The 19,030-nt window shown below is 54.0% G+C and overlaps 2 protein-coding genes across 4 annotated transcripts in view; both read left to right on the forward strand.

Moving 5' to 3' along the window:
- Positions 1 to 11,073, forward strand: part of AGRN (agrin) — a 114,891-nt gene extending 103,818 nt beyond the window's left edge. Inside the window, exons 31-38 of the mRNA XM_010577375.1 lie at positions 595 to 606; positions 1,974 to 2,090; positions 2,394 to 2,583; positions 3,351 to 3,438; positions 6,435 to 6,467; positions 8,045 to 8,269; positions 8,868 to 8,971; positions 10,544 to 11,073. Coding sequence (XP_010575677.1) covers positions 595 to 606; positions 1,974 to 2,090; positions 2,394 to 2,583; positions 3,351 to 3,438; positions 6,435 to 6,467; positions 8,045 to 8,269; positions 8,868 to 8,971; positions 10,544 to 10,701 — 927 coding nt within the window. The 3' untranslated portion in view covers positions 10,702 to 11,073. The remainder of the gene's footprint in view (positions 1 to 594; positions 607 to 1,973; positions 2,091 to 2,393; positions 2,584 to 3,350; positions 3,439 to 6,434; positions 6,468 to 8,044; positions 8,270 to 8,867; positions 8,972 to 10,543) is intronic.
- A 7,795-nt stretch (positions 11,074 to 18,868) lies between these two features.
- LOC104837927 (tyrosine-protein phosphatase non-receptor type 11-like) overlaps positions 18,869 to 19,030 on the forward strand; it is a 56,024-nt gene continuing 55,862 nt past the window's right edge. For all 3 annotated transcript variants that reach the window (XM_010577376.1, XM_010577377.1, XM_010577380.1), the window contains exon 1: positions 18,869 to 18,940. In XM_010577376.1, coding sequence (XP_010575678.1) covers positions 18,927 to 18,940 — 14 coding nt within the window. In that variant the 5' untranslated portion in view covers positions 18,869 to 18,926. The remainder of the gene's footprint in view (positions 18,941 to 19,030) is intronic.

A 19,030-nucleotide genomic window follows, 5' to 3' on the forward strand; every position in this document is an offset into this window, starting at 1 on the left:
GGCTGCACAGAGAGCTCGGCTGGGAAGAAGTCACGGAGTAGTAAAAGCCCCGTTGCACTGTTGCTGCTGAATCCATTAGTGCCTTCTCTTCTCTGTTTCCAGGCCGGCAGCTTACCCCTGTGACTTCTCCCTGTGCCCTGTCCCCTCTGCACACTTCTGTCTCCACACAAACAGCCGTTCCCCGGGATTCCGTGGCAGGGCCACTGGCCTTCCTTTCATCTGCCTTTCCAGCAGGGAAGCTGATAATGCAGGAAAAGCCCCAATTGCTGCTGAACTCATCCTTAAGATCCACCTAGAAGTGCAGCATCAAGTTTATGCAAAAGAAGGGATTTCTTCCTCCCCTCACTCTTGTCTTTTCAAGCTTCTCTCCCAGCAAAGGTTTCCCCTGGCCAGCAAGCGGGGCAGCGACCCCTCCTGTTGCCTTCTGTGGCTCCCCTTCCCCTTCCCTGGCTACTCCAGGCACTGGTTGCAGCGGTGGTCTTGCAGCCCTGCATGTTATGATGTTACCCACTGATCTCCCTTTTCTCTCTCTCTCTCTCTCTCTCCCTTTGATTTTCATTTGTATTTTTCCCTCCCCTGCTGTCTGGATCCCAGAAATCCCGTAAGGTAAAGATAAGTATGACCCACTGCACCTCCATCTCATCTGCCATTGGCACGTTGTTCTTTTTTGTTTTCCATTCAGATCTCAGTGTTTCACCCGCTCCCCTTCCCATCTGACCAAGCAGCTTTAGGATCTCTGTAGATTAGAGACACTCGTTTCCTCTTCCGTCATTAATTTCCAGCCAGTTGTTACATTTTGTTTTGGAAGCATCTCAATTAATCCAGTCATGTTCCTTGTGTTAACTCCACAAAGCATTAGCTAGTGATTCATATAACTGCATCTTTGCCTCGCTGCTGTGCCTCTGGGTCCATCCCAGGTGCTCGGGAAGGGACATCGCTCCTGTTGTGTGCCCGGTGAACCACGTGGCTGAAGACTCACCCGGGACTTTCCGTGCTGTGCAGTTGGGGCTGCAGGGTGACAGCAAGGAGGGAGTCTTTCTCCTCCAAACACACAGCCACATGAGATGCAGGAGAACCTACTCTAGCCATTTGCTGTAGGGGACCTGTAGCAGCCGGATGAGCCCAAGCTGAATCCCTCTGGTATGCGTTTGGGTTTAAACATTAGCCCTGGCGAGACTGAAGCAGTATTTGTTTACTCAGTTTTGGGGGCCACGCAAAACCAGAGGCCTCCACACCTGAGAGCATTAGAATAGCATCTCCACAAAACTAAATTCACAGAAAACCTTTAACTTGTGTGCCTGCTGGCCGGCAAGACCTTGCAGCTTGGCATGAGGAGGTTCGCTGGAGGCTCCTTTCTCCCAAGCGCCCTTTACGCAACCCGGTTTGGTGCCAGATCCATGGAGCTCATCCTCTCCCTGGGCTCAGCAGCGGCTCACCGTGGCAGTGCCGTGGCTGGTGGTCGGCTGCAGGTCCTGGTGGCCGGCTGCAGGTCCTGGTGGCTGGCCAGGAAGGCAGAGGGTTGCAGGGTGGTTGGCAGGGGCAGGAGCAGTACAGGGAATGGAGAAGGTAGGAACCTGGTCCCAAGTGGGATGCTGAGCCCAGCCTGCCCATCTCCTGCCTGCCTGCCCGCCCTAGGGCAGGGCTGTCCTGCTTGCTGGACTCCGGCATGCTTTCCAAGGGGCTTTTCTGCTCCTGCCTCTGCAGAGATGGCCAGCGGTATCCCACACCAGCCCTGCCCCAGGACACAGCCCATGACTTGAGGGAGGAAGGCAGGGAGTTGGGGGGGACAGGCGGGTGTTGCTTGTTTTCCCACCAGCCTGGTTTCTGGTTGTGCACGGGTGCCTGCTCTGCCTGCAGCGCTGCCCTGCTCGCAGCCTCCTCTAGTCCCCACGGAGCTGGGCCAAATGCCCAGCTTGCAGCTTAGGGATAGCCTGACATCTTCTCCATCTCACCTTCTTCCCTCTCCTCCCCAGGTGCCTCACACCTTCCTGAACCTGAAGGAGCCATTTTATGTAGGGGGAGCCCCTGATTTCAGCAAGCTAGCTCGAGCAGCCGCCATCTCCACCAGTTTCGATGGAGCGGTGCAGAGGGTAAGGTCCTACTGGGCAGCCTGGGACAGGTATCTGGCTGGGAGATGTGCCATCCGCACTGGCATCGCTGGAGGATAGGCAGCGTGGGTCCATGTGTGCGAGGGGGGAGCATACCCAGTTGAAAAGTGGCAGCGGTGGGTGGCAGAAGAGGAGACGGGTGGGCGTCACAGGAACACGTGGGGCTTGGGGCTGGATTTCCATCCATTTCCAGAGGATACTGGCCTCTGTCCCCCCCGCCATCCCCACAGAGAAGTGGGGCAGTGAAGGCTGACTCTTGCGCTTCCCTTTGCTTGTATCTGCCAGATCTCCATCAAGGGGGTGCCCGTGCTGAAGGAGCAGAACATCCGCAGCGCCATTGAGATCTCCCCCTTCCGAGGCCATCCCTGTACCCAGAAACCCAATCCTTGCCAGAACGGAGGCACTTGCAGCCCCCGGCTAGAGAGCTACGAGTGTGCCTGCCAGAGGGGCTTCTCCGGCGCTCACTGCGAGAAAGGTGAGACTGCCAGGGTAGGGCTGGACACGGACCCTCACCCGCTAGCCAGACATGGCAATGAAACTGCTTTGATGATTAGCTGGTGGCAGCAGGACAGCACATCGCTTAGGCTAAGCCTGAGGTCTTGTCCTCGTGACTGCTGGGAGAGATCCAAGGGGGAACAAGCTGTGGCATTTGCAGGCTGGCACTGTTGTGCAGCTGTGAAGTTGGGGTTATGCCTTTTTGCAGAAATGCAGGCATTACACTGCGTGCAGCAGGGCGAATGCTGCTGCCCACAGGTAGATCACCCAGCCCTGTCACCTCCTCCCATCTGATCCTGTTGTACGTTGCTGCACTCACTTGAAGCAGCCTGGGGCAGGGAAACATGGTTTAGTGCTGTAGCACATTCACCTGGAGGGCCTGAGCAATGCCTAGCTGCCTCCAGATCAAGGTTTTTTTCCTCCTAGCTCCCTGAATCTAGCGCTTGGGCCATCACCAAGCGCAGGTTCCTCCCCAGCTTCAGCCAGGCAACCAACAAGGCTGCAGATTTCGTGACAGTTGGCTGCAAAACAGGGAGATGGGCCAAACTCACGGGCTCTAAAGCCACAGCAAACCTTTCCAGGGGCTTGCTTAGAGTGCCACAGTGCTGACATGCCCCAAGGGATGGCAGGTTTGTGCATGCCTTCGTCCTGTTACGAATGCTCAGTGTAAAGGGGGATTTTCCTAGTCTCCAAGGACAGACAGGCCATGCTACATTGCCTGACAGCTTTTCTTTTTCCCACCTCCAGTGATCATTGAGAAGGCTGCTGGAGATGCAGAGGCCATCGCTTTTGATGGTAGGACGTATATGGAGTACCACAATGCTGTGACAAAGAGGTAACTTGGCTGCGGAGCTTAACCAAGGTCAAAAGAAGGAGTTAGGGCTGTTAGCAGGAGGAGGAGCTAGGGTCGAAGAAATCCAAGTACAGCGCTCAAAGAGGGGCAAGCCAAACCGGGGTCGTGAGCAGTCACTTCCAGCCCTTACCTCTAAAGCTCCTTTGTTGGCAGATGGCTTTCCCCATAACGGCATCGCCTGGCCAGCTTCAGGTCTGGATGGTCTCGTTCTGCAGCGTTTGGGCCACCTTCTGGGTTAGCATAGTCTGGTTTGGGAGCGGGCTGAAGCTGGCTGAGTGCACCCCATGAAGATGGTTCATGTGGCCTGTGCCCTGCTCCTGGCTGGTGCCTTTCTTTGCCCACGTCCTCAGGAATGGGTTGTGGGCTGGGTGAGCTGTGCTGAGGGGAGAGGTAGCTCTGCCTGTGGTTTAATTTATGCCTGTCTGCCAGCTCCTTTGTCTGCCTGGCTGTTTGTGCAGCAAGGGTCGGTTCTGCCAGCAGGAACGGGCCGTCGCTGCTGTGGGAGCTGGCTAACCTTCTCCAGCATCTGCTCGACCCTGACCCCATGGGCTAGGGGTACGTGTTTGGACCCTGCGGTCTCTGTGGCTGTACTTGTCCCTGGGGCTTCTCTCTCAAGATAAGCAGAGCCCGCTACGCAGCTGCTGACTGAGGTTTTCTTCAGCCTCTGGGCTGGATATTTCTCCTACAGGAGACTCGTGGTGCACAGCAGTCTGGCTCAATACCCTTCCTCAGCACTGTGCTCCTACAGCCCCCGTGGTTAATTCCCAGCTCCGTGGCACTGGGATGGGGTATTGGATTACGCTCCGTCCATCTGCTTCTTACAACCTCAGGTTCCTTGCTGCCCTAACGCCCTGCCTGGGGAGGGCATCTGTGTTGAGCTGTTGTTTGTCAGTCTCTGTCTGTCCGTCTCTTCTCAATGTCCTTGTTTCTTTGTTTTCAAGCCACCTGACCAATGAGATCCCCGCGTAAGTACAGTTCTCCCTGCCGCCCAGCTCTTCCCTGCAGCCATCTGCCTTCCACCACGTCTCCCATTGCCACCCTGACCACCAGCCCAGCCGCAGGGCAGCGCAGGGCAGGTGTGGGAGGAAGAATACGGGCACTGCCCCAGGGGTCTGTCACAGGCAGGCGTTCCCATTTCAGGGTGAGCAGGACCCAGGTACTGACCGCAGCTCGTTGCGGCTGTACAGGGGTCCAAATCACAGCCAAGATGCAGCAGGAGCTACGCTGCCTGGCTCTGCTGCAGTCAGGCTTTGTCCCAGCAGGATGCTACAACTTAGCCTTAGTTTAAGTGGGTGAGCGTAGAGGAGGAAAGGTACCTCTTCCATCAGCGGCAAAGGCACTGGCGATGGAAATAAGGGATGCTAATCCTGCCCTGATTTTTCCAGTACTGCCGTAGCGAGGAGGCGAAGCTGGGCGCTAGGAGAATGTTCCCCAGTGAGGGGGAACCCCTCACAACATGCAGTGCAGGCAGGGGGGACAGAAGAAGGGCCTGGGCAGGTGGATGGGGAGAAGGGCTTCTTCCCTAGAGCGGGCTTGACAGCTTTGATTTGCTGTCTGTCTGTCTTGCTGAGCAGCAGGAGTAGAAGAAAAACACTGGTTCATGCAGCCGTATTCCCCACTGCGTGGGGGAGAGTCGGAGTGATACCTGCCTGTCACATCCCCATTTCACCTCATTTTCTACAAGCTGGGGTCAGACAGAGGCTCGGGAGGCCGTTGCGTGCATGCATGCATGCCAACACCTGGAGAGCCACAGAGTCCGTCACCTGCATGTTCACTAATAGTTTGGGAGGTGCTGCAGTGTTTTGGAAAGGGCTTTTTAGGAACCAAGCATCCTCCTAAGCTAGACAGTGCCCTACAGCAACAAAAGGCATGTAGTGGCCTGCACGACAGCTCTGCCATGTCCAGAGTGCCCAGCTGTCCCTCTGCATGGACTCGAGCCACATCCCTGCAGACGAGCAGAAAGCTGCTACGTTTGTGTCCTGCCTCTCCCAGCGCTCTGCAAAGGGAAGGTCACCGTTCCCAGCCTTCTCCCTGCCTGAACCAGCCTATTTTGGCTGTGCATGCTCCTTCCTGCAAGGGAGCTTAGCACTTCTCCCCAGATCCTTCTGCTGGGATTTGGCAGCGGCACTCACTAGCCCCGCCAGGGCTGAAGGACCCATTGGGCTGCCCATAAAAAGTAGTTTCTTCTGCCTCCAGGCAGACACCGGGGTGTGCCTTGGGCAGGGCTAACACTCCAATTGCTTCTCTGGGCTCTGCTGGCCATGACATGCCCGTACTTTTTTTTTTTTGAATGTACATTTTTATATATACATCTAGTTAGAGCTGATTGTAATGCAGGGCCTGTAGCCCCTACCGCTTGCAGGCGGTGCCAGCAGGACAGCTGTAATCCTGGGTTTCCCCTTCTCCACGCACGCCCTGCTGCCCAAGTGCCCCAAGGCTGACTCAGAGCCCTTACGTGACAATTCAGCTATCTGGCTAGACGGGAGCCCATTCTGCAGCATCCCAAAGAACCAGCCTGAGACCTGCCTGCAGGTCTGCCCGGGAAAGGGTCCTCGTGCAGCGCCGTGGACCAAAAGTTCCCTTCTCCCAGCAGTGCTGCCCTCTGTCCTGTCCTGGGATACACATCCCAGCGGGGCAGCGTGGGCGATTAGCGGGAACACTGATAGTCCTGGCCCAGGAGAGCATGGCAGAGTCCCTGCACCGCTGGGACAGGGCTGTATTCACTCGTTGGCGTTCTTACGCTCACCCTGGCTAAGCAACAACTTGCAAACTTGCCTCGCTGGCTTGAGGAAACTCAGCTCCAAGTGGCTGAGGCTTCCTGCTCATGCTGGGCGGTTTTCTCAGCTTGGCCGTTGTGTAGGGTGAAGAAATGTCGCCGTTGAGCGGGGCTGTGCCCTGTCTGTGAGCGGGGTGGGAGGGAAGGGTCTCCTCCGCTGTCCTGCGCTTATCGCATGCTCCCCTTTCTTCCTGCATCTAAGTCCCGAAGCGCTGGACTATCCTGCGGAGCCCAGGTGAGTCTGTGCCAGGCTTTCAGCTCTTGTATCTCGTGCTCTGCTGTTGCTGCCTCAGCATGTCTCTGTCTCTGTGTGTGTTCTGTGTGTCCATACCCTTGGCTTTTTATTTATAAGGGATGCAGCTCTACAGATGATGAGAGTAAACATGAAGGAAGCCCTGTCCTTCCACAGCAGCTCCTATGCAGCTCCAGCTCTGGCCCTCACTCCTTGGGGACCTAGACAGCAAATAGCCGTGGGTGAAAGGAGAGGCTGAGTTGCCTTGACAGTCCAGCCCTCGTCCAGCCCTTTGGACGCGGTGTCCCTTGGGAATAAAAAGCTCTCTGTGTTGCCCATGTTGTCTGGTCTATGTGTGCACATGTGTCAGCAGTATGTCTCGGAGCATCCCAGGAGAATGGATGGCGACTCCATATGCCGACGTCACCTGTTGCCAAGCCCCTTTTGCCTGTTCCAAAAGGGACTGAGCAAAGATGGGGATGCCAATGTGGGGTAAATCCTGTCCTTCCTTCACTCCGCCCTTAGGAAAAGACACCGTATCTAGGAGAAAGAAGGCTTTGCTGCCTCTATGGACGGTCTCCATCCCCTTCGAACTGCAGGGTGCTCATCATCTCACAGTCCTCAGCCTTTGGGTTCCTGTAGGTCTTTGGTCAAGCAGAGGCAGCGGTAGAGCAAACGCCTCCGAGGCTGATGGCTGTGTCGTGATGGTATGGGGAGCCATGGTCCCCAGGCAGCCCAGCTCTGCTTGCACCTCGGATGCTTGCCAGCAGGATGGTCAAATGGCGTTGACCCCAGCTCAGCTGCTGCCCGCAGATCTCCTGATCTGGCCAATAGAGCCCTCTTTGTTCTGACCTCTCTCAAATCAAAGGCAGCTCTGTGGGGAAAACCCTTCTGCTGGCCACATCGGGGCCAGCCCGGTGCTGTTCACCAGCCCATGTAACAGACCTCTTCCTTCAGCACCTGCACATAAGGAGGCAAAACCAAGACTTGCGTGTCACAGCTTGCAGGGCTTGATGTGTCTGAACTTTATGCTCCATGGAGGGCAAAAGCAAGGGGCTGTAGCCCCATACTGTGTCTTTGGAGGTTCAAGCTGGATGTTGGGGAAAACACTTCATCCCCAGGAGAACTGTGAAGCCCCTGCTCAGGTCACCAGGACAATGGAGGAGCTCCAGGCTTGGTGTTCCCAAGCTCAGCTGGGCAGAGCCACAGCTGCCCTCATCTAGCGCTGGCAATGGTCCTGCTCTGAGTGGGTGCTGGGTTAGAGACCTCCAGAGGGCCATTTCTTTGATCCCGTGGCCTGATTTAAAGCTTTCCAGCTGCTCTCCCTTCCACGCACCAGGCTTTCTGAGCAGGCCTGGGATATTGCAAAGGCTGCGACCCCTCAAGCGCAGCGGGTAGGGACTGAGACCCCATGCATAGCCTGATGCCAAAGGTCGGTTGAAGGTTGTCCTCGGTGGCTGAGCTAGTCGGCTGGGAACAGAGAAGGCTGCTCTGAGGAGCTGACTGGCTGCCTGTTGCTTTTGTAGCCATGTTTCTAACCCTGCTCTTGTCTTCTCCCCTGCTCCCGTCTCACCGTGCAGCGAGAAGGCCTTGCAGTCGAACCACTTTGAACTAAGCATCAAAACAGAAGCCACTCAGGGGCTGATCCTGTGGAGTGGGAAGGGGCTGGAGCGATCAGACTACATCGCCATCGCCATAGTGGATGGCTTCGTACAAATGACCTACGACCTCGGCTCCAAGCCCGTCGTCCTACGATCCACGGTCCCAGTCAACACCAACCGGTGGATTCATATCAAAGCGTACAGGTGCGAAGGCGAGCAGGAGGGGAGAGCGGGACCGTGGCAGATTGCTCTGGGCTGGGCAAGCTGTGAACTAGGGAGCCTGAGTCATGGCCGTGGCTCCGTGCCCTGTGATCCCCAAGGGTCACTCCTCTTCTTGGATAATAATAGAGGAGAGGCATGTGGGCAGTGCCGCGTTGGAGGGGCGCGTGTTGGAACACGCCTGGAAATGTCAAAGGGGCAGGCTCGAGGAGGTACGAAAGGTTCGTGCCTTTTATTTTAGCTGGCTGAGGGTTTGACATTCTGTTCGCGGCGAGCCCGAGCCGTCCCTTTTATTTTTATTGGTGGCGGGAGTGGTGAGCGGCTCATGCGGCTGGCATGCCAGGGATTTCTGCTGATGGGTCTGGAGGGTGCGGGAGGAAGCTGTGGTTGACCGCTGGCAGGGGCTGCAGGATGCCCAGGGGATGCTGGATGTTGTGCTACCCGGCCTGACCCCGCTCCTCTCCAGATGGAGAAGGGCTGATGGTGCCCAGTGTCTAGATTTGGCGTAAAGCGGAGGACAGCTCTGGGTTTTTCCTCTGAGTTTGCTAATCTTGCGTTTCTTCTTCCGTCCCTCTGGGAGCAGGGTACAGAGAGAAGGTTCCCTTCAAGTCGGCAACGAAGCCCCCATTGCTGGCTCTTCTCCGCTTGGTGCGACACAGCTAGATACAGATGGGGCCCTGTGGCTGGGTAAGTGGGCGTAGAAAGGGTGAACCTCTTCTTTGCTGAGGGGCTCAGAGCTGGAGCTGGGACGTTGACGCTCCCTCCCTTGTTTCAATGGAACACCTTTGCCTCGCAGGTGACCTTTTGACAAGTTTGACCTAAAAAGTCCCCTGCTTGTTCTCTGCCTACTAGGGCAGGATGCTGGTGACAGCTGAGGGACGAAGGGTTGGCTTTACCAAATGCCACGTCCCCTGAAGAGAGCCGTTAGCTGTCCTGCGGCTCTGGATCCCCTGCTGCCGATGGCATGGAGAACCCTCTCCAAACCGGGAGTGCTCCCACCTGCCGAATTCCCTCACGCGTGGGAGCCTTCTCTTAGTTCACGAGCCTCCCAAATGTTACTTGCTTGGGTAACTCTGGTTCCCAAAAGTGAAATGGCTCAATTGAGAGAAGGGTACTTCTGCCTGAAAATACGTAAATACCCAAATTTTAAATGTTGCTTTATTTGCATAACAGAATAAACAGATATGCCAGAAGGTGCCCTTGTGCGCAGCAGAGTCAGTTCCATTTGCGTTGACATAAGTATTTTGATCCCGCAGACAGAGTTTGGCCCACTGCATCTATCTCACACTGCTTGTGGCAGATCTGTCAGCGCAAAGGCTAGATTTGTCCTGTAACAGCTCAAATAGGCGAGAAAGCCACCCACCAGTGTAGGATAATTGTGCTTAACTACAACCAGTACTAATCTGAAGTGAGAGGATAGTGAAGTCCTTTTTGGAGCCCGAAGGGGTGATGCTGCAGGTCCTGGGTTTCGTTCGTCCCTTGAGGAACATCCATGACTCGGGTCTCCATCTGTAAGTTCAGGAGTGGGCTCCTCCTCAGGCACGGTCCTAGGGTTCATGATTACGAGGGGGCACAAGGCCCACAGAAATCAATGGACAGAAATGTTCGTCTGGGGATTTTGATCATCTGTAGTGAAGAAACAGTGAATTAGAATCTATTTACGCTTTTTGGAAGCATCTGTTCTTATTTTCCCAGTCTAAGCCCGTAGTTTCAAGTCTAACCTGACTTACAAGGAGTTCATATTCAGAAACGTAGCCTTACCTCTGAAAAGACAGTATCCCAGATGGCATTCCTCGTTCTGAAATCAACTTAGAAGTTATGTGGAAGAAGTTTTTCCAGGAGAAATTTTTGCTTGGCTTCCTCACTGGCTCTTCCAAAGGTTTTGTTCGCAATCAGCCCTTCGTAATTTCAGGGCCTGGTGTGAGCCGTAGTTGACATTTCAGTAACTGAAATAAAATTCAGTTTGAATTTGGGAGCAACCTCCAAGAAAAATGAAGTATTTTAAGTTGAGTTGGTATTTTGGAATGGAAGTTACTGTTGTAAGTGTCTTCAGGAAACCTTTATGTATGAGTTGGAACTGGCATTCCTCTGATTTAAGTGAAAATAAATACTGGCCAGGGAAGAGGTTTCCCCCCCATGTTGAGGAGGGCATTCCCAGCAGCACCTGCAGTCTGTGTGCGTGCACATGAGTGTGCTGCTGGCCCAAACGGCAGCGTGTCCTTTGTCCTCCCACCCGACCTTCTGTGCTTTCTCTTGCAGGGGGAATGGAGAAGCTGAGTGTGGCTCACAAGCTGCCCAAGGCCTACAGCACTGGCTTTATTGGCTGCATAAGGGACGTGATTGTCGACCGCCAAGAACTGCATCTGGTGGAGGACGCTTTAAACAACCCCACGATATTACACTGCTCAGCCAAATAGACCCCCAGGGACCCTTCCTTCTCCTTCCCTCCCTCCTGCCTATTGCTGTAATTATTTTCTATTTTTGTAAACTTATTGCTTTTTATATTTTGGGGGGAGGGGGGAAAGGGAGGGGAGGAAACACCTTTTCTTTTGGGTTATTTGTTCGGTTGCCGTCTATCCAGGTCAGTCAGACTCTAATCAAACAGCAGCAACAAAGAACAAACCTTGAACCAAGTCTCCAAGAAGTGACAGAAGAACTTCCCTATTGCACCTGCATTGTAAATCTTATTCATACTTGAAGCTTCTTTTTGGGTTATTGTTCCCCCTCCTTACTTCTGTTCTTGGGTCGTTGTTCACGCCCACGGGGGAAAGGATGCTGGTGCTGGCGAGACGTGTGGCCTTCGTGGATTCCCTGCTTTCCCATCTCAGGCCTGGCCCCAAAGTCCTCTCTGCAGTGCTGGCTGAGCAGGGAAGTGGCCATCAGAGAAGCGGGAATTACCACCCTGCTTTGGGGTCTGGCTCTGCCAAGCCTTCTCCTGGCCCTGTGTTCACCCTATCTCCCTCCTCCCGCCCTTCCTCTCACTATAATTTATGTGTGTAAGAATCTCAAGTGCTTTTCTCCTTTATGCTCTGTTAAAATCAGGGATGCCATGCACTGGAAGAGAGACCAAGGTCTGCTCTGAGCAGGCAGAAAAGCATTGCTCTTTGGTTGTCTTATGACTGTTTGCTGGACTGAGAGGTGCTGTGGGGGAAATGTTGATTTCTCTGTCGGCTCTCCTCCTCCTCCTCCTCTTGGACATGTGCAGAAGCAGCTGTGAAACCTCATTTCCACGCTTTGTGTTTATCCAGACGTGTCCTAACCACCTGCTTGCCCTGGCTGCTCTTCCCAAGAGCTTCTGTGTACCAAGCGTTGCCCTCCCGTGCGCCGGTGAGAACTCGCAGCACGTCTTCGAGAGCTGGAAGTGCTCTCCCTCTTCCAGCGCTGTCAAGCGGGCTGCGAGGGCACGGGGACTGGGTCCCTTTTCACTAAAAAAAAAAATCTGTTGGATGTGTCCTTCCATGACCCATGTCTGTTTTCCAGCCTCCGGGCATGACTTGCCCTCTATCTACCATGAGGATGCTTGCAGCTGGCCAGCACGTGAATCTCTGTAGAGCTGGTATTAGAGCCTCTCCCAGGAAGAGTAACTGGAGTTTTACCTTTGACTTCAAGTTTTCGCAATGCCCAGTGCAATGCAGGGTCTTCCACGCCACGATCAAAGCTCCTCTGGATACTGCTAGCCCAGCAGCAATAGCTTCAATGGGAGTGGCGCGCGAGTCAGCTGTCGAGGCAGTAGTGTTTGGGAGGAGGTGTTTTAAGTATTTTCTTCCTCCGTGCAAATCTCGAAAGCAAATACTGTGGTGCCAGTTACAAAGCCAGTATGTGTGTTTCTGAATTGAACGTATGCGTGTGCGCGAGTGTCTGTCAACCAGCACGCATTTGCATGCAAACACTGAATCTCCTGTGAGCAGGAGAAGAACAAACGCATCGCAGCTATGAAAGAAATGACCCACTCCATTCAGGTTCCTTCTCCATGGGAAGAATTTACTGATGCTGTGTAGCATCTCTGTCCCTTTCCACTACTGGAACACACCTGTGTCCCTTTCCCACCCTGAGATGGCAGCTGGCATTGCTCTGTGTAAAACCAGCTTTATGGAGTGTACAGAATTAATCTGAAGGATCCCGCAAGGTATCAAATATTAATTAATATCCAGGGTACCATCATTTTGCAGTTTTACCCGAACTTTCTAGCACACCTGGTAGTGTACCTTTACAAAGTAGTGCACCTTTAAAAATGTTGTTTCTTGGCACTAAATTTTGAGCCATGAAAAGTCAAATTAGTTTTCTCAGGGTGAGCTCTGAACACAGATGTAACAAAGGGGAAGAACGTTGTGTAAAACCACTTGGGTTTCTTTTTTCTTTCTTCTTTTTTTTTTTTTTAATTAAAAGAAGTTTACCCCAATCTATGCCTAATCTATTGACATTCCTCTAAAAATCCGGTGGTTAAATATTTCACGGGGGGCTGTGCCCACTGTGGGATGGAGACTCCGCTCTCTGTGTGTGTGTGTGTGTGTGTGTGTGGCAATACCACATTTTAAGTGGCTACTGTTTATATAAATTGTGGTTCCTGGTGGGGAGTACTGTGACTGTGTTGTGAAGGGGATGGACTGCTGTATTTTGATCACGAGGTGGAGATAGACAGGGGCTAACTAAGACTGCAGGATGGGGTGGGATGGGAGGGAAGTGTGAGACCTTCGATCTCTGTTTTGAGAACGTGAATTTTAGCTGGGCAATGCAACTGCGTTGGCTGAGACCGAGGGCTGGATGTGCCAACTCCAGAGGGAGAGGGGCATGCACAGAGGAAGCTGCTAATTTTCTAGAATGCCACTGAAATGAAGCCAGGGTCACTGCAAAAAAAACCAACTAAACAAAAACAAAAACTCTGTCTGCTTTTGCTGGGGCTTGGAAATGCCTTAAAACAGGACCTTGCGTCCTCGTTGTCAAGCATCTTGAACCAAGGTCAGATTCAGCAGTGCTCCCTAGGGGCTGTGCACTTAACTTCGGCTTTATTTTTAATAGCATTTATAACATGTATGTACAAAAAAAAAAAAAAGACATTGGTTTTTTTCTGTTTTTTTTTTTTTGCTTTTTTTTAAAAAAAAGATGTCCATGTGGCTTCATTTATAGGATAAATTAATGACCATTGTGAACTGCTGTATGAATTCTGAAGGGCAATGCACAGTAGAGGAGCAGCATGATATAACCATTACTAACTTGTGTCTTTCGTCAATCACCATGAAATAAAGTTTGAAAACTATTAAATATGTTTTTAAGGGGCCTATTGCTTTTTTATTCTTTTTGTACTGTGTGCCTCACGCTTGCTCGCTGGTGTCTGTCTGTCTCCTGCGCAGATACTGTGTGAAGTCAAACCAGTATCTTGCTCTCCATTTCCCTTAGAACCAGTGGCTCATGCAGGTACCTGCTGTATCTTCTAAATGCGGACTTTTTATGAATGCCAACCGCAATCCTATCCACCCAGCGTTTGCAGGAGGAAGACTCCTGTGTGTCTTTAGTTCCCCTCCTCTGTGGCCATCCAAAATGGTTTCACCTATTCAAGTATCCACTAGTTTTTCCTTCTTTGCCATGCCTGCCTTCATCACCTCTTCTTAGGGAATATTTTTCAAAAGAGGCTTTGTATCCCGTTGACATCGCATCGTGTCAACAAGACTGAAGTGATGCTTCTGTGGCCTGCTTCTCACCGATAGCAGCAGTTTCCCCTGGGTTTTACCCTCTGTAAACTGAGGAGCCATGGAAAATCAGTCGCAAGCGTGCAAGAACAATGTGGTTTGAGATGTACCAGCACCCAAGTTCCTGCTCAAAACGGGTCTTCCTAATGGGACCTTTCCACCTGGCCAGAGCCCTAGCTCTCTGATCTCTGCAGCTTCATCTGTCTGCAAGAAAAGAAGGTGGGAGGTGGAGAATTTTGTTCAATCAAGAGCTCACGTTCACCCAGGTGGCGCCAAGTGAGAAAAGAACGTGGGTTTCCTGCCGTTTGGGAGGCAGCTAATTTAGCAAATGAAGTCATTCCGATATCCAGCAATGATGCAGATTTGATTGGTGTCCGCACCAGCTCGGTAGGAACTGGCTTTTCAGTGGACAATGAGACGCCGAAGACTCGCAATGGCAAACAATGAGGCCAGTGTTAGAACAGCCCCAGGGGTTGCACAACTCACAACTGGGGCCACGTTTTGCTCAAGATCAGCCTCCTGGTGCAGCGTCTTCTTGACAATGACCTTATTATGCCACGACAGGCACAGACTTGCAAAGTCAGTACCTCTTTCGCAGGCGTTTTTGCCAGCTTGCTGCAGAGCAGTAGGAGAAAAAGCTATCGTTGTCTTGGCCAGAAGGAAAAGCTGAGCTCGGGCAGCTGGATGGGGTTTGTTTTTTGTTTGGTTTTTTTTACTACAGGCTAGAAAAACCCATTGTGAGGGGAAAGAGGAAGGAAAGAAGGACAGGAGCCACGCTGGGGGCATGCTTGGGCAGGCAGCAAGCATGACTCAGGGGAATGGCCTGGCCCCGCTTTCTGGCAGCCCTTGCCCTGAGAGCTCCGTGCTCTCGGGAACACACCGTGCGCGCATCGAGCCGGGCTGCCCGGTCTGCGCTCGCTGGGAGCGAAGGCAAACAGGCGGTGTCTTCAAGAAGGAGAAGGCGGTTGGGGTTGGATGGTCTTACCCGTCCCCAGTTTGCTCTGGCAGCCCTAGTCACTGGGAACGGCTAACCCCGACAGCCGGTCGTGAGCCTCTCTCCGTGCCAAGGAGCTTCAGTCCGGGGCTAAAAGCAGCTTACTCCATTCTTCTTAAACCACTGAGCTGGGGATGGGGGGGAAGCCGATGGGGGGGACCCAGGGGAAGTGAAGGGCAGCGGGTGCGTTGCTTTGGAGATGGTGTGAATGGTCTCACGGGGCTGTCCCATAGGATTTTGATCTAGTGTATCACCTTTTACAGTTGCTCGTTCCCACGGGTGCTGCTGCTAGGTAGGCTGGTGGGACCTAGTCCTTCGGGAATACGGCAGACCAGACCTAAATCTCTGCTGGGTGCTGTTTGTGGCCCACATCCCTTTCCCCTGTAGCCCAGGCAAGTGGCTGTTAATAAATCTGGCCTCCTTGGCTCCGTGGCTGCTTGGCCCCATCTTGCAGCGTGTATAGTGGGGAGCAGGAACCGTGGATTTCTTTCCCTGCTCTGCTGCTGATGCAGCCTGTGCCTCGGGCTGGTTGCTTGCACTCCCTGCGCTCTCCTCAGCTGCCAGAGCAGCATGATGATCCATTACCCTGCTCTGTAATGTACCTTCGTGTCTCTGGCTGGGAAAATGTGATTATTCAGAGAGAAAAGGGGCTGCAATATTTGGAAGTAGACAATTTGGCCCATGAACACCATCTTTCTGGCTCTTCATCAAAGGAGCCTGTCACAGCATCTACAGTTCAGGGCTATTTAGGTGCCCTGAATTTAGGGGTTGATGGAGCTTTTGCAGCTGTGGCTGGGAGTGCAAACATCTTCCCAAAGCTGAGCACACAGCAGCGGTGCTGGGCTGCCTGAGCTGCCATCTCTCAGGTGGATGTAACGTGAGGGTCCTGGCTGTTTCTTAGCAAACACGTCCTGGCCCCGTGCGGACCCGAGGGAATGGGACTAGTTCCCAGCGTCTGGCCAAAGTGCACCTGGGGGAATTCCCTTCCGTCAGACTGGAATCCCAGTTGCTTCCCCTGCGTTCTCAGCACCAGCTACGTGATGTGGCTGTGTCCCGGTACCCAGCTATCCCTTTCCAGCCTGCAAATGAAAGAGCACGTGTGCGAGTCTGTGCTTGTATCGATGAACAGTTCAGGAGGAAATGATAAGCGACTTTGAGTAGCACTGGGCTCCTCTGGATGACTGACGTGGCTGAAATGGGATCTTCATAGCTGTCCTCACCGCAGACATTAAAGGCACCTGGGAGCGTTGTTCCCAGAACTTAACATCTTCAGAGACATCTTTCCCTGCAGAAAGTCTCGTGTCTTAACCCAGAGATCAGCCTGGACACGAAGGCTCCTGATGAGCTTCTCTGGAGCCTCCTGTCCCGTGTGACTGCTTCCCCCCTCCAGCAGTGACCACATTTTAGTGGCATGTCAACCCTCTTCTCGCTGGGGACCTTCTGCCCTGTCCCCTGGGAATTCTCCAGCCCAGGCACATGCTCTGTAATTGCAAGACAAACGTTACGCTTCCCCAGGAGCGTTGTCACTTTTCTTCGCTCCTAGCCATGCTGCCAGTATTGTCCCAGCTATTAGCACGTGGCGTTTCAAGCCACTCTCCCACCCCTGTAGATATTCCCAGGAGAATATATAGATTAGAGCTAAATATATGCTCTCCTCTGCCTGCAGCAGAAAATGCCTCAGGGCTGGGGCAGGAATATCAAACTCCAGAGCTCCTGAGCAGGGTGCCGAAACCCACTTTTCTCCTGCTCTCTGGGCCAGCTATGCTGGGCACATGGGGAGTCCCCCATTCCTGGGGCACACAGCAGAGGAGGTGCTTCCAGCAACCACCCAGCAGCCAGAAAAGTCTGTCCTTGCTGGGGCAATTGTAGCAGGGGAGAGCCCGGCCACCGTTAAAGCCTCTCCCCCCAGCTGAGACTGAGCAGGTTAGAGAGCAGATGGGGTCACACAGACATCTAGCACCTCTGCTGTGGTGCATTTCTATTGCAGCACGTCACCTGAGGGACCGACGCCATCCCAACACCCACAAAATGGAGCGTGCTGGCTGCCGAGAGCTCCCAGGCCAGAGTCTGGATTTCTCTGCTGGGTATTATTTCCGTGGAATCAAAGCATGCCAATGGAGAGGAGACAGGAGAGCTAAGATCTCACAGAAGGGGACCATTTTCACCAGCTATCTGCATCCCAGTTGCATAGTCTAGAAACCAGGACCTTACATGAAGGGGGGGGGATCTGTTCCACGGGTTTTCTTCTGATCTGTTTTTAACCACGAAGCTGAAGAGCAGTCCCTCCTTGACCACGTGCATTGCCCTGAGAAAGGGTCTTGTTCCCCCTCCCATAATGAGACAGGCACACAGAGAAGTCCCAGTTTGGTCTCTCACAATGAAGTCTCAGTGCTGTGAAGTAAAGGTCCCAGTGACTAGGAGCCTCAATGGCAGGGGAAATGAGGAAGGAGAGGACAGGGGTCATTGTTATCAGGGTTGCTATTTGGCCTCTGCGGTCCTCGTTGCCCCGTGAGCAATGCAGTGGCACGCAGCAAAGCTATGCAACCCGCCAGACCTCCTCGCTGAGAAATGAGCTGGCTCCTGCTGCCAGCTCTCTGGGTATTCCCCGAATAGACATGGAATTCGCTGAGTCTTATTATAGTTATAAAACTGCTATTTTTGCCACTACGGGTAGACCGGGGCGGGGGGGGGCTCGCTGGCTGTATCCCGGCTTTTGCTCTCTCGTGGACAGCTGGCTTTGTTTTCTCACCCAGCATTCATGAAAGGTGCCAGATTCAGGGCATTTCTTTGGGTTAATTTCTGTCTTTTATGTGAAGCAACGTCTATTTGACATGAGTTTGTGAAAGGCCTCTGAATTTACACTTCAGGTGGCAAAACGTGCTCTATTTGTATGAAGCGTAGAGCGTGCCTAGGGCACACCTAACTTCAGCTTACCCCGGCGGAAGATTTGGGCATCACCATCCCTGTCTCACCATAGGCGTTGGGACGAGAGCAGGGAACCCACTCTGGGGACATCGTGCCTTCTTGACTCCAAAGCCAGGGGCGTTCGGGGGTAACAGCGAACGTTGCTGAGCCTTGCCCAGCCTCAGGTGCTCAGCATGGGGTGGCTTGTTTCCTTCTCTTGGTAGCACGCCTCTCGAGTCTTTGTGAACTCGATCCCCAAAATCTAGACCTTCAGTAGAGTTTGGGTACGGCGGTGCTGTCTCAAATTGCTGCTGGCGTGACATCTCATGCCTCTATCAACACCGGGGTATGGTGGATCTACCCCGGCGAGGAGCGAGGGGTGCACCAGGCACGGAAAACATCCTCGCCAGCCTGGAGGGGCGAAGGAACTTGGGCACCAGAAGGGGAACGGCTCCAGGGAGGAGGCGGAGAGGGGAAGCTGCGCCTTTACTGGGGCGTCTGGTCCTCTGAACGGGCAGAGCAGGGCGAGGAAGAGGAGGAAGAGGAGGAAGGGGAGGAAGGGGAGGAAGAGGAGGAAGAGGAGGAGGAGGAGGAAGAAGAGGAGGAGGAGGAACGGCTCCAGGGAGGAGGCGGAGAGGGGAAGCTGCGCCTTAACTGGGGTGTCTGGTCCTTTGAACGGGCAGAGCAGGGCGAGGAAGAGGAGGAAGAGGAGGAAGGGGAGGAAGGGGAGGAAGAGGAGGAGGAGGAGGAAGAAGAGGAGGAGGAGGAGGAGGAGGAGGCGGCCAGCCTGCCGCCGCGGTGGGAAGGGAGCAGGTCGGTGCCGGTGTCCGGGCGAACGGGAGCCCGTCCCCGAGCCCCGGCGAGCGGCGGGGCGCTGGTTCCCTCCCCGGGCGGGGCGGAGGGGCGGGGCGGAGGGGCGGGGATTCCCCCGCGTCACAGGGAGGGGTTTCCCCACCGGCCCGGAGCCTTAGACGCCCCGCCGGGGCGGCGGCGGCGGTGCGGGCAGTCGGTGCGGGACCGGGACCGGGGGAGTTACGTTGGTGCCGAGCTCCGCGGAGTCATGACCTCCCGCAGGTAAGGGCTGAACGCCGACCGAACCGGACCCCCGGAGCTCCGGGAACACCCCCGGCTACCGGGACCACACCGGGACCGGGGACCGGGAGC

This window comes from Haliaeetus leucocephalus, unplaced genomic scaffold (assembly GCF_000737465.1).
Source record: "Haliaeetus leucocephalus isolate CR32 unplaced genomic scaffold, Haliaeetus_leucocephalus-4.0 Scaffold556, whole genome shotgun sequence".
NCBI classification, from domain to species: Eukaryota; Metazoa; Chordata; class Aves; order Accipitriformes; family Accipitridae; genus Haliaeetus; species Haliaeetus leucocephalus.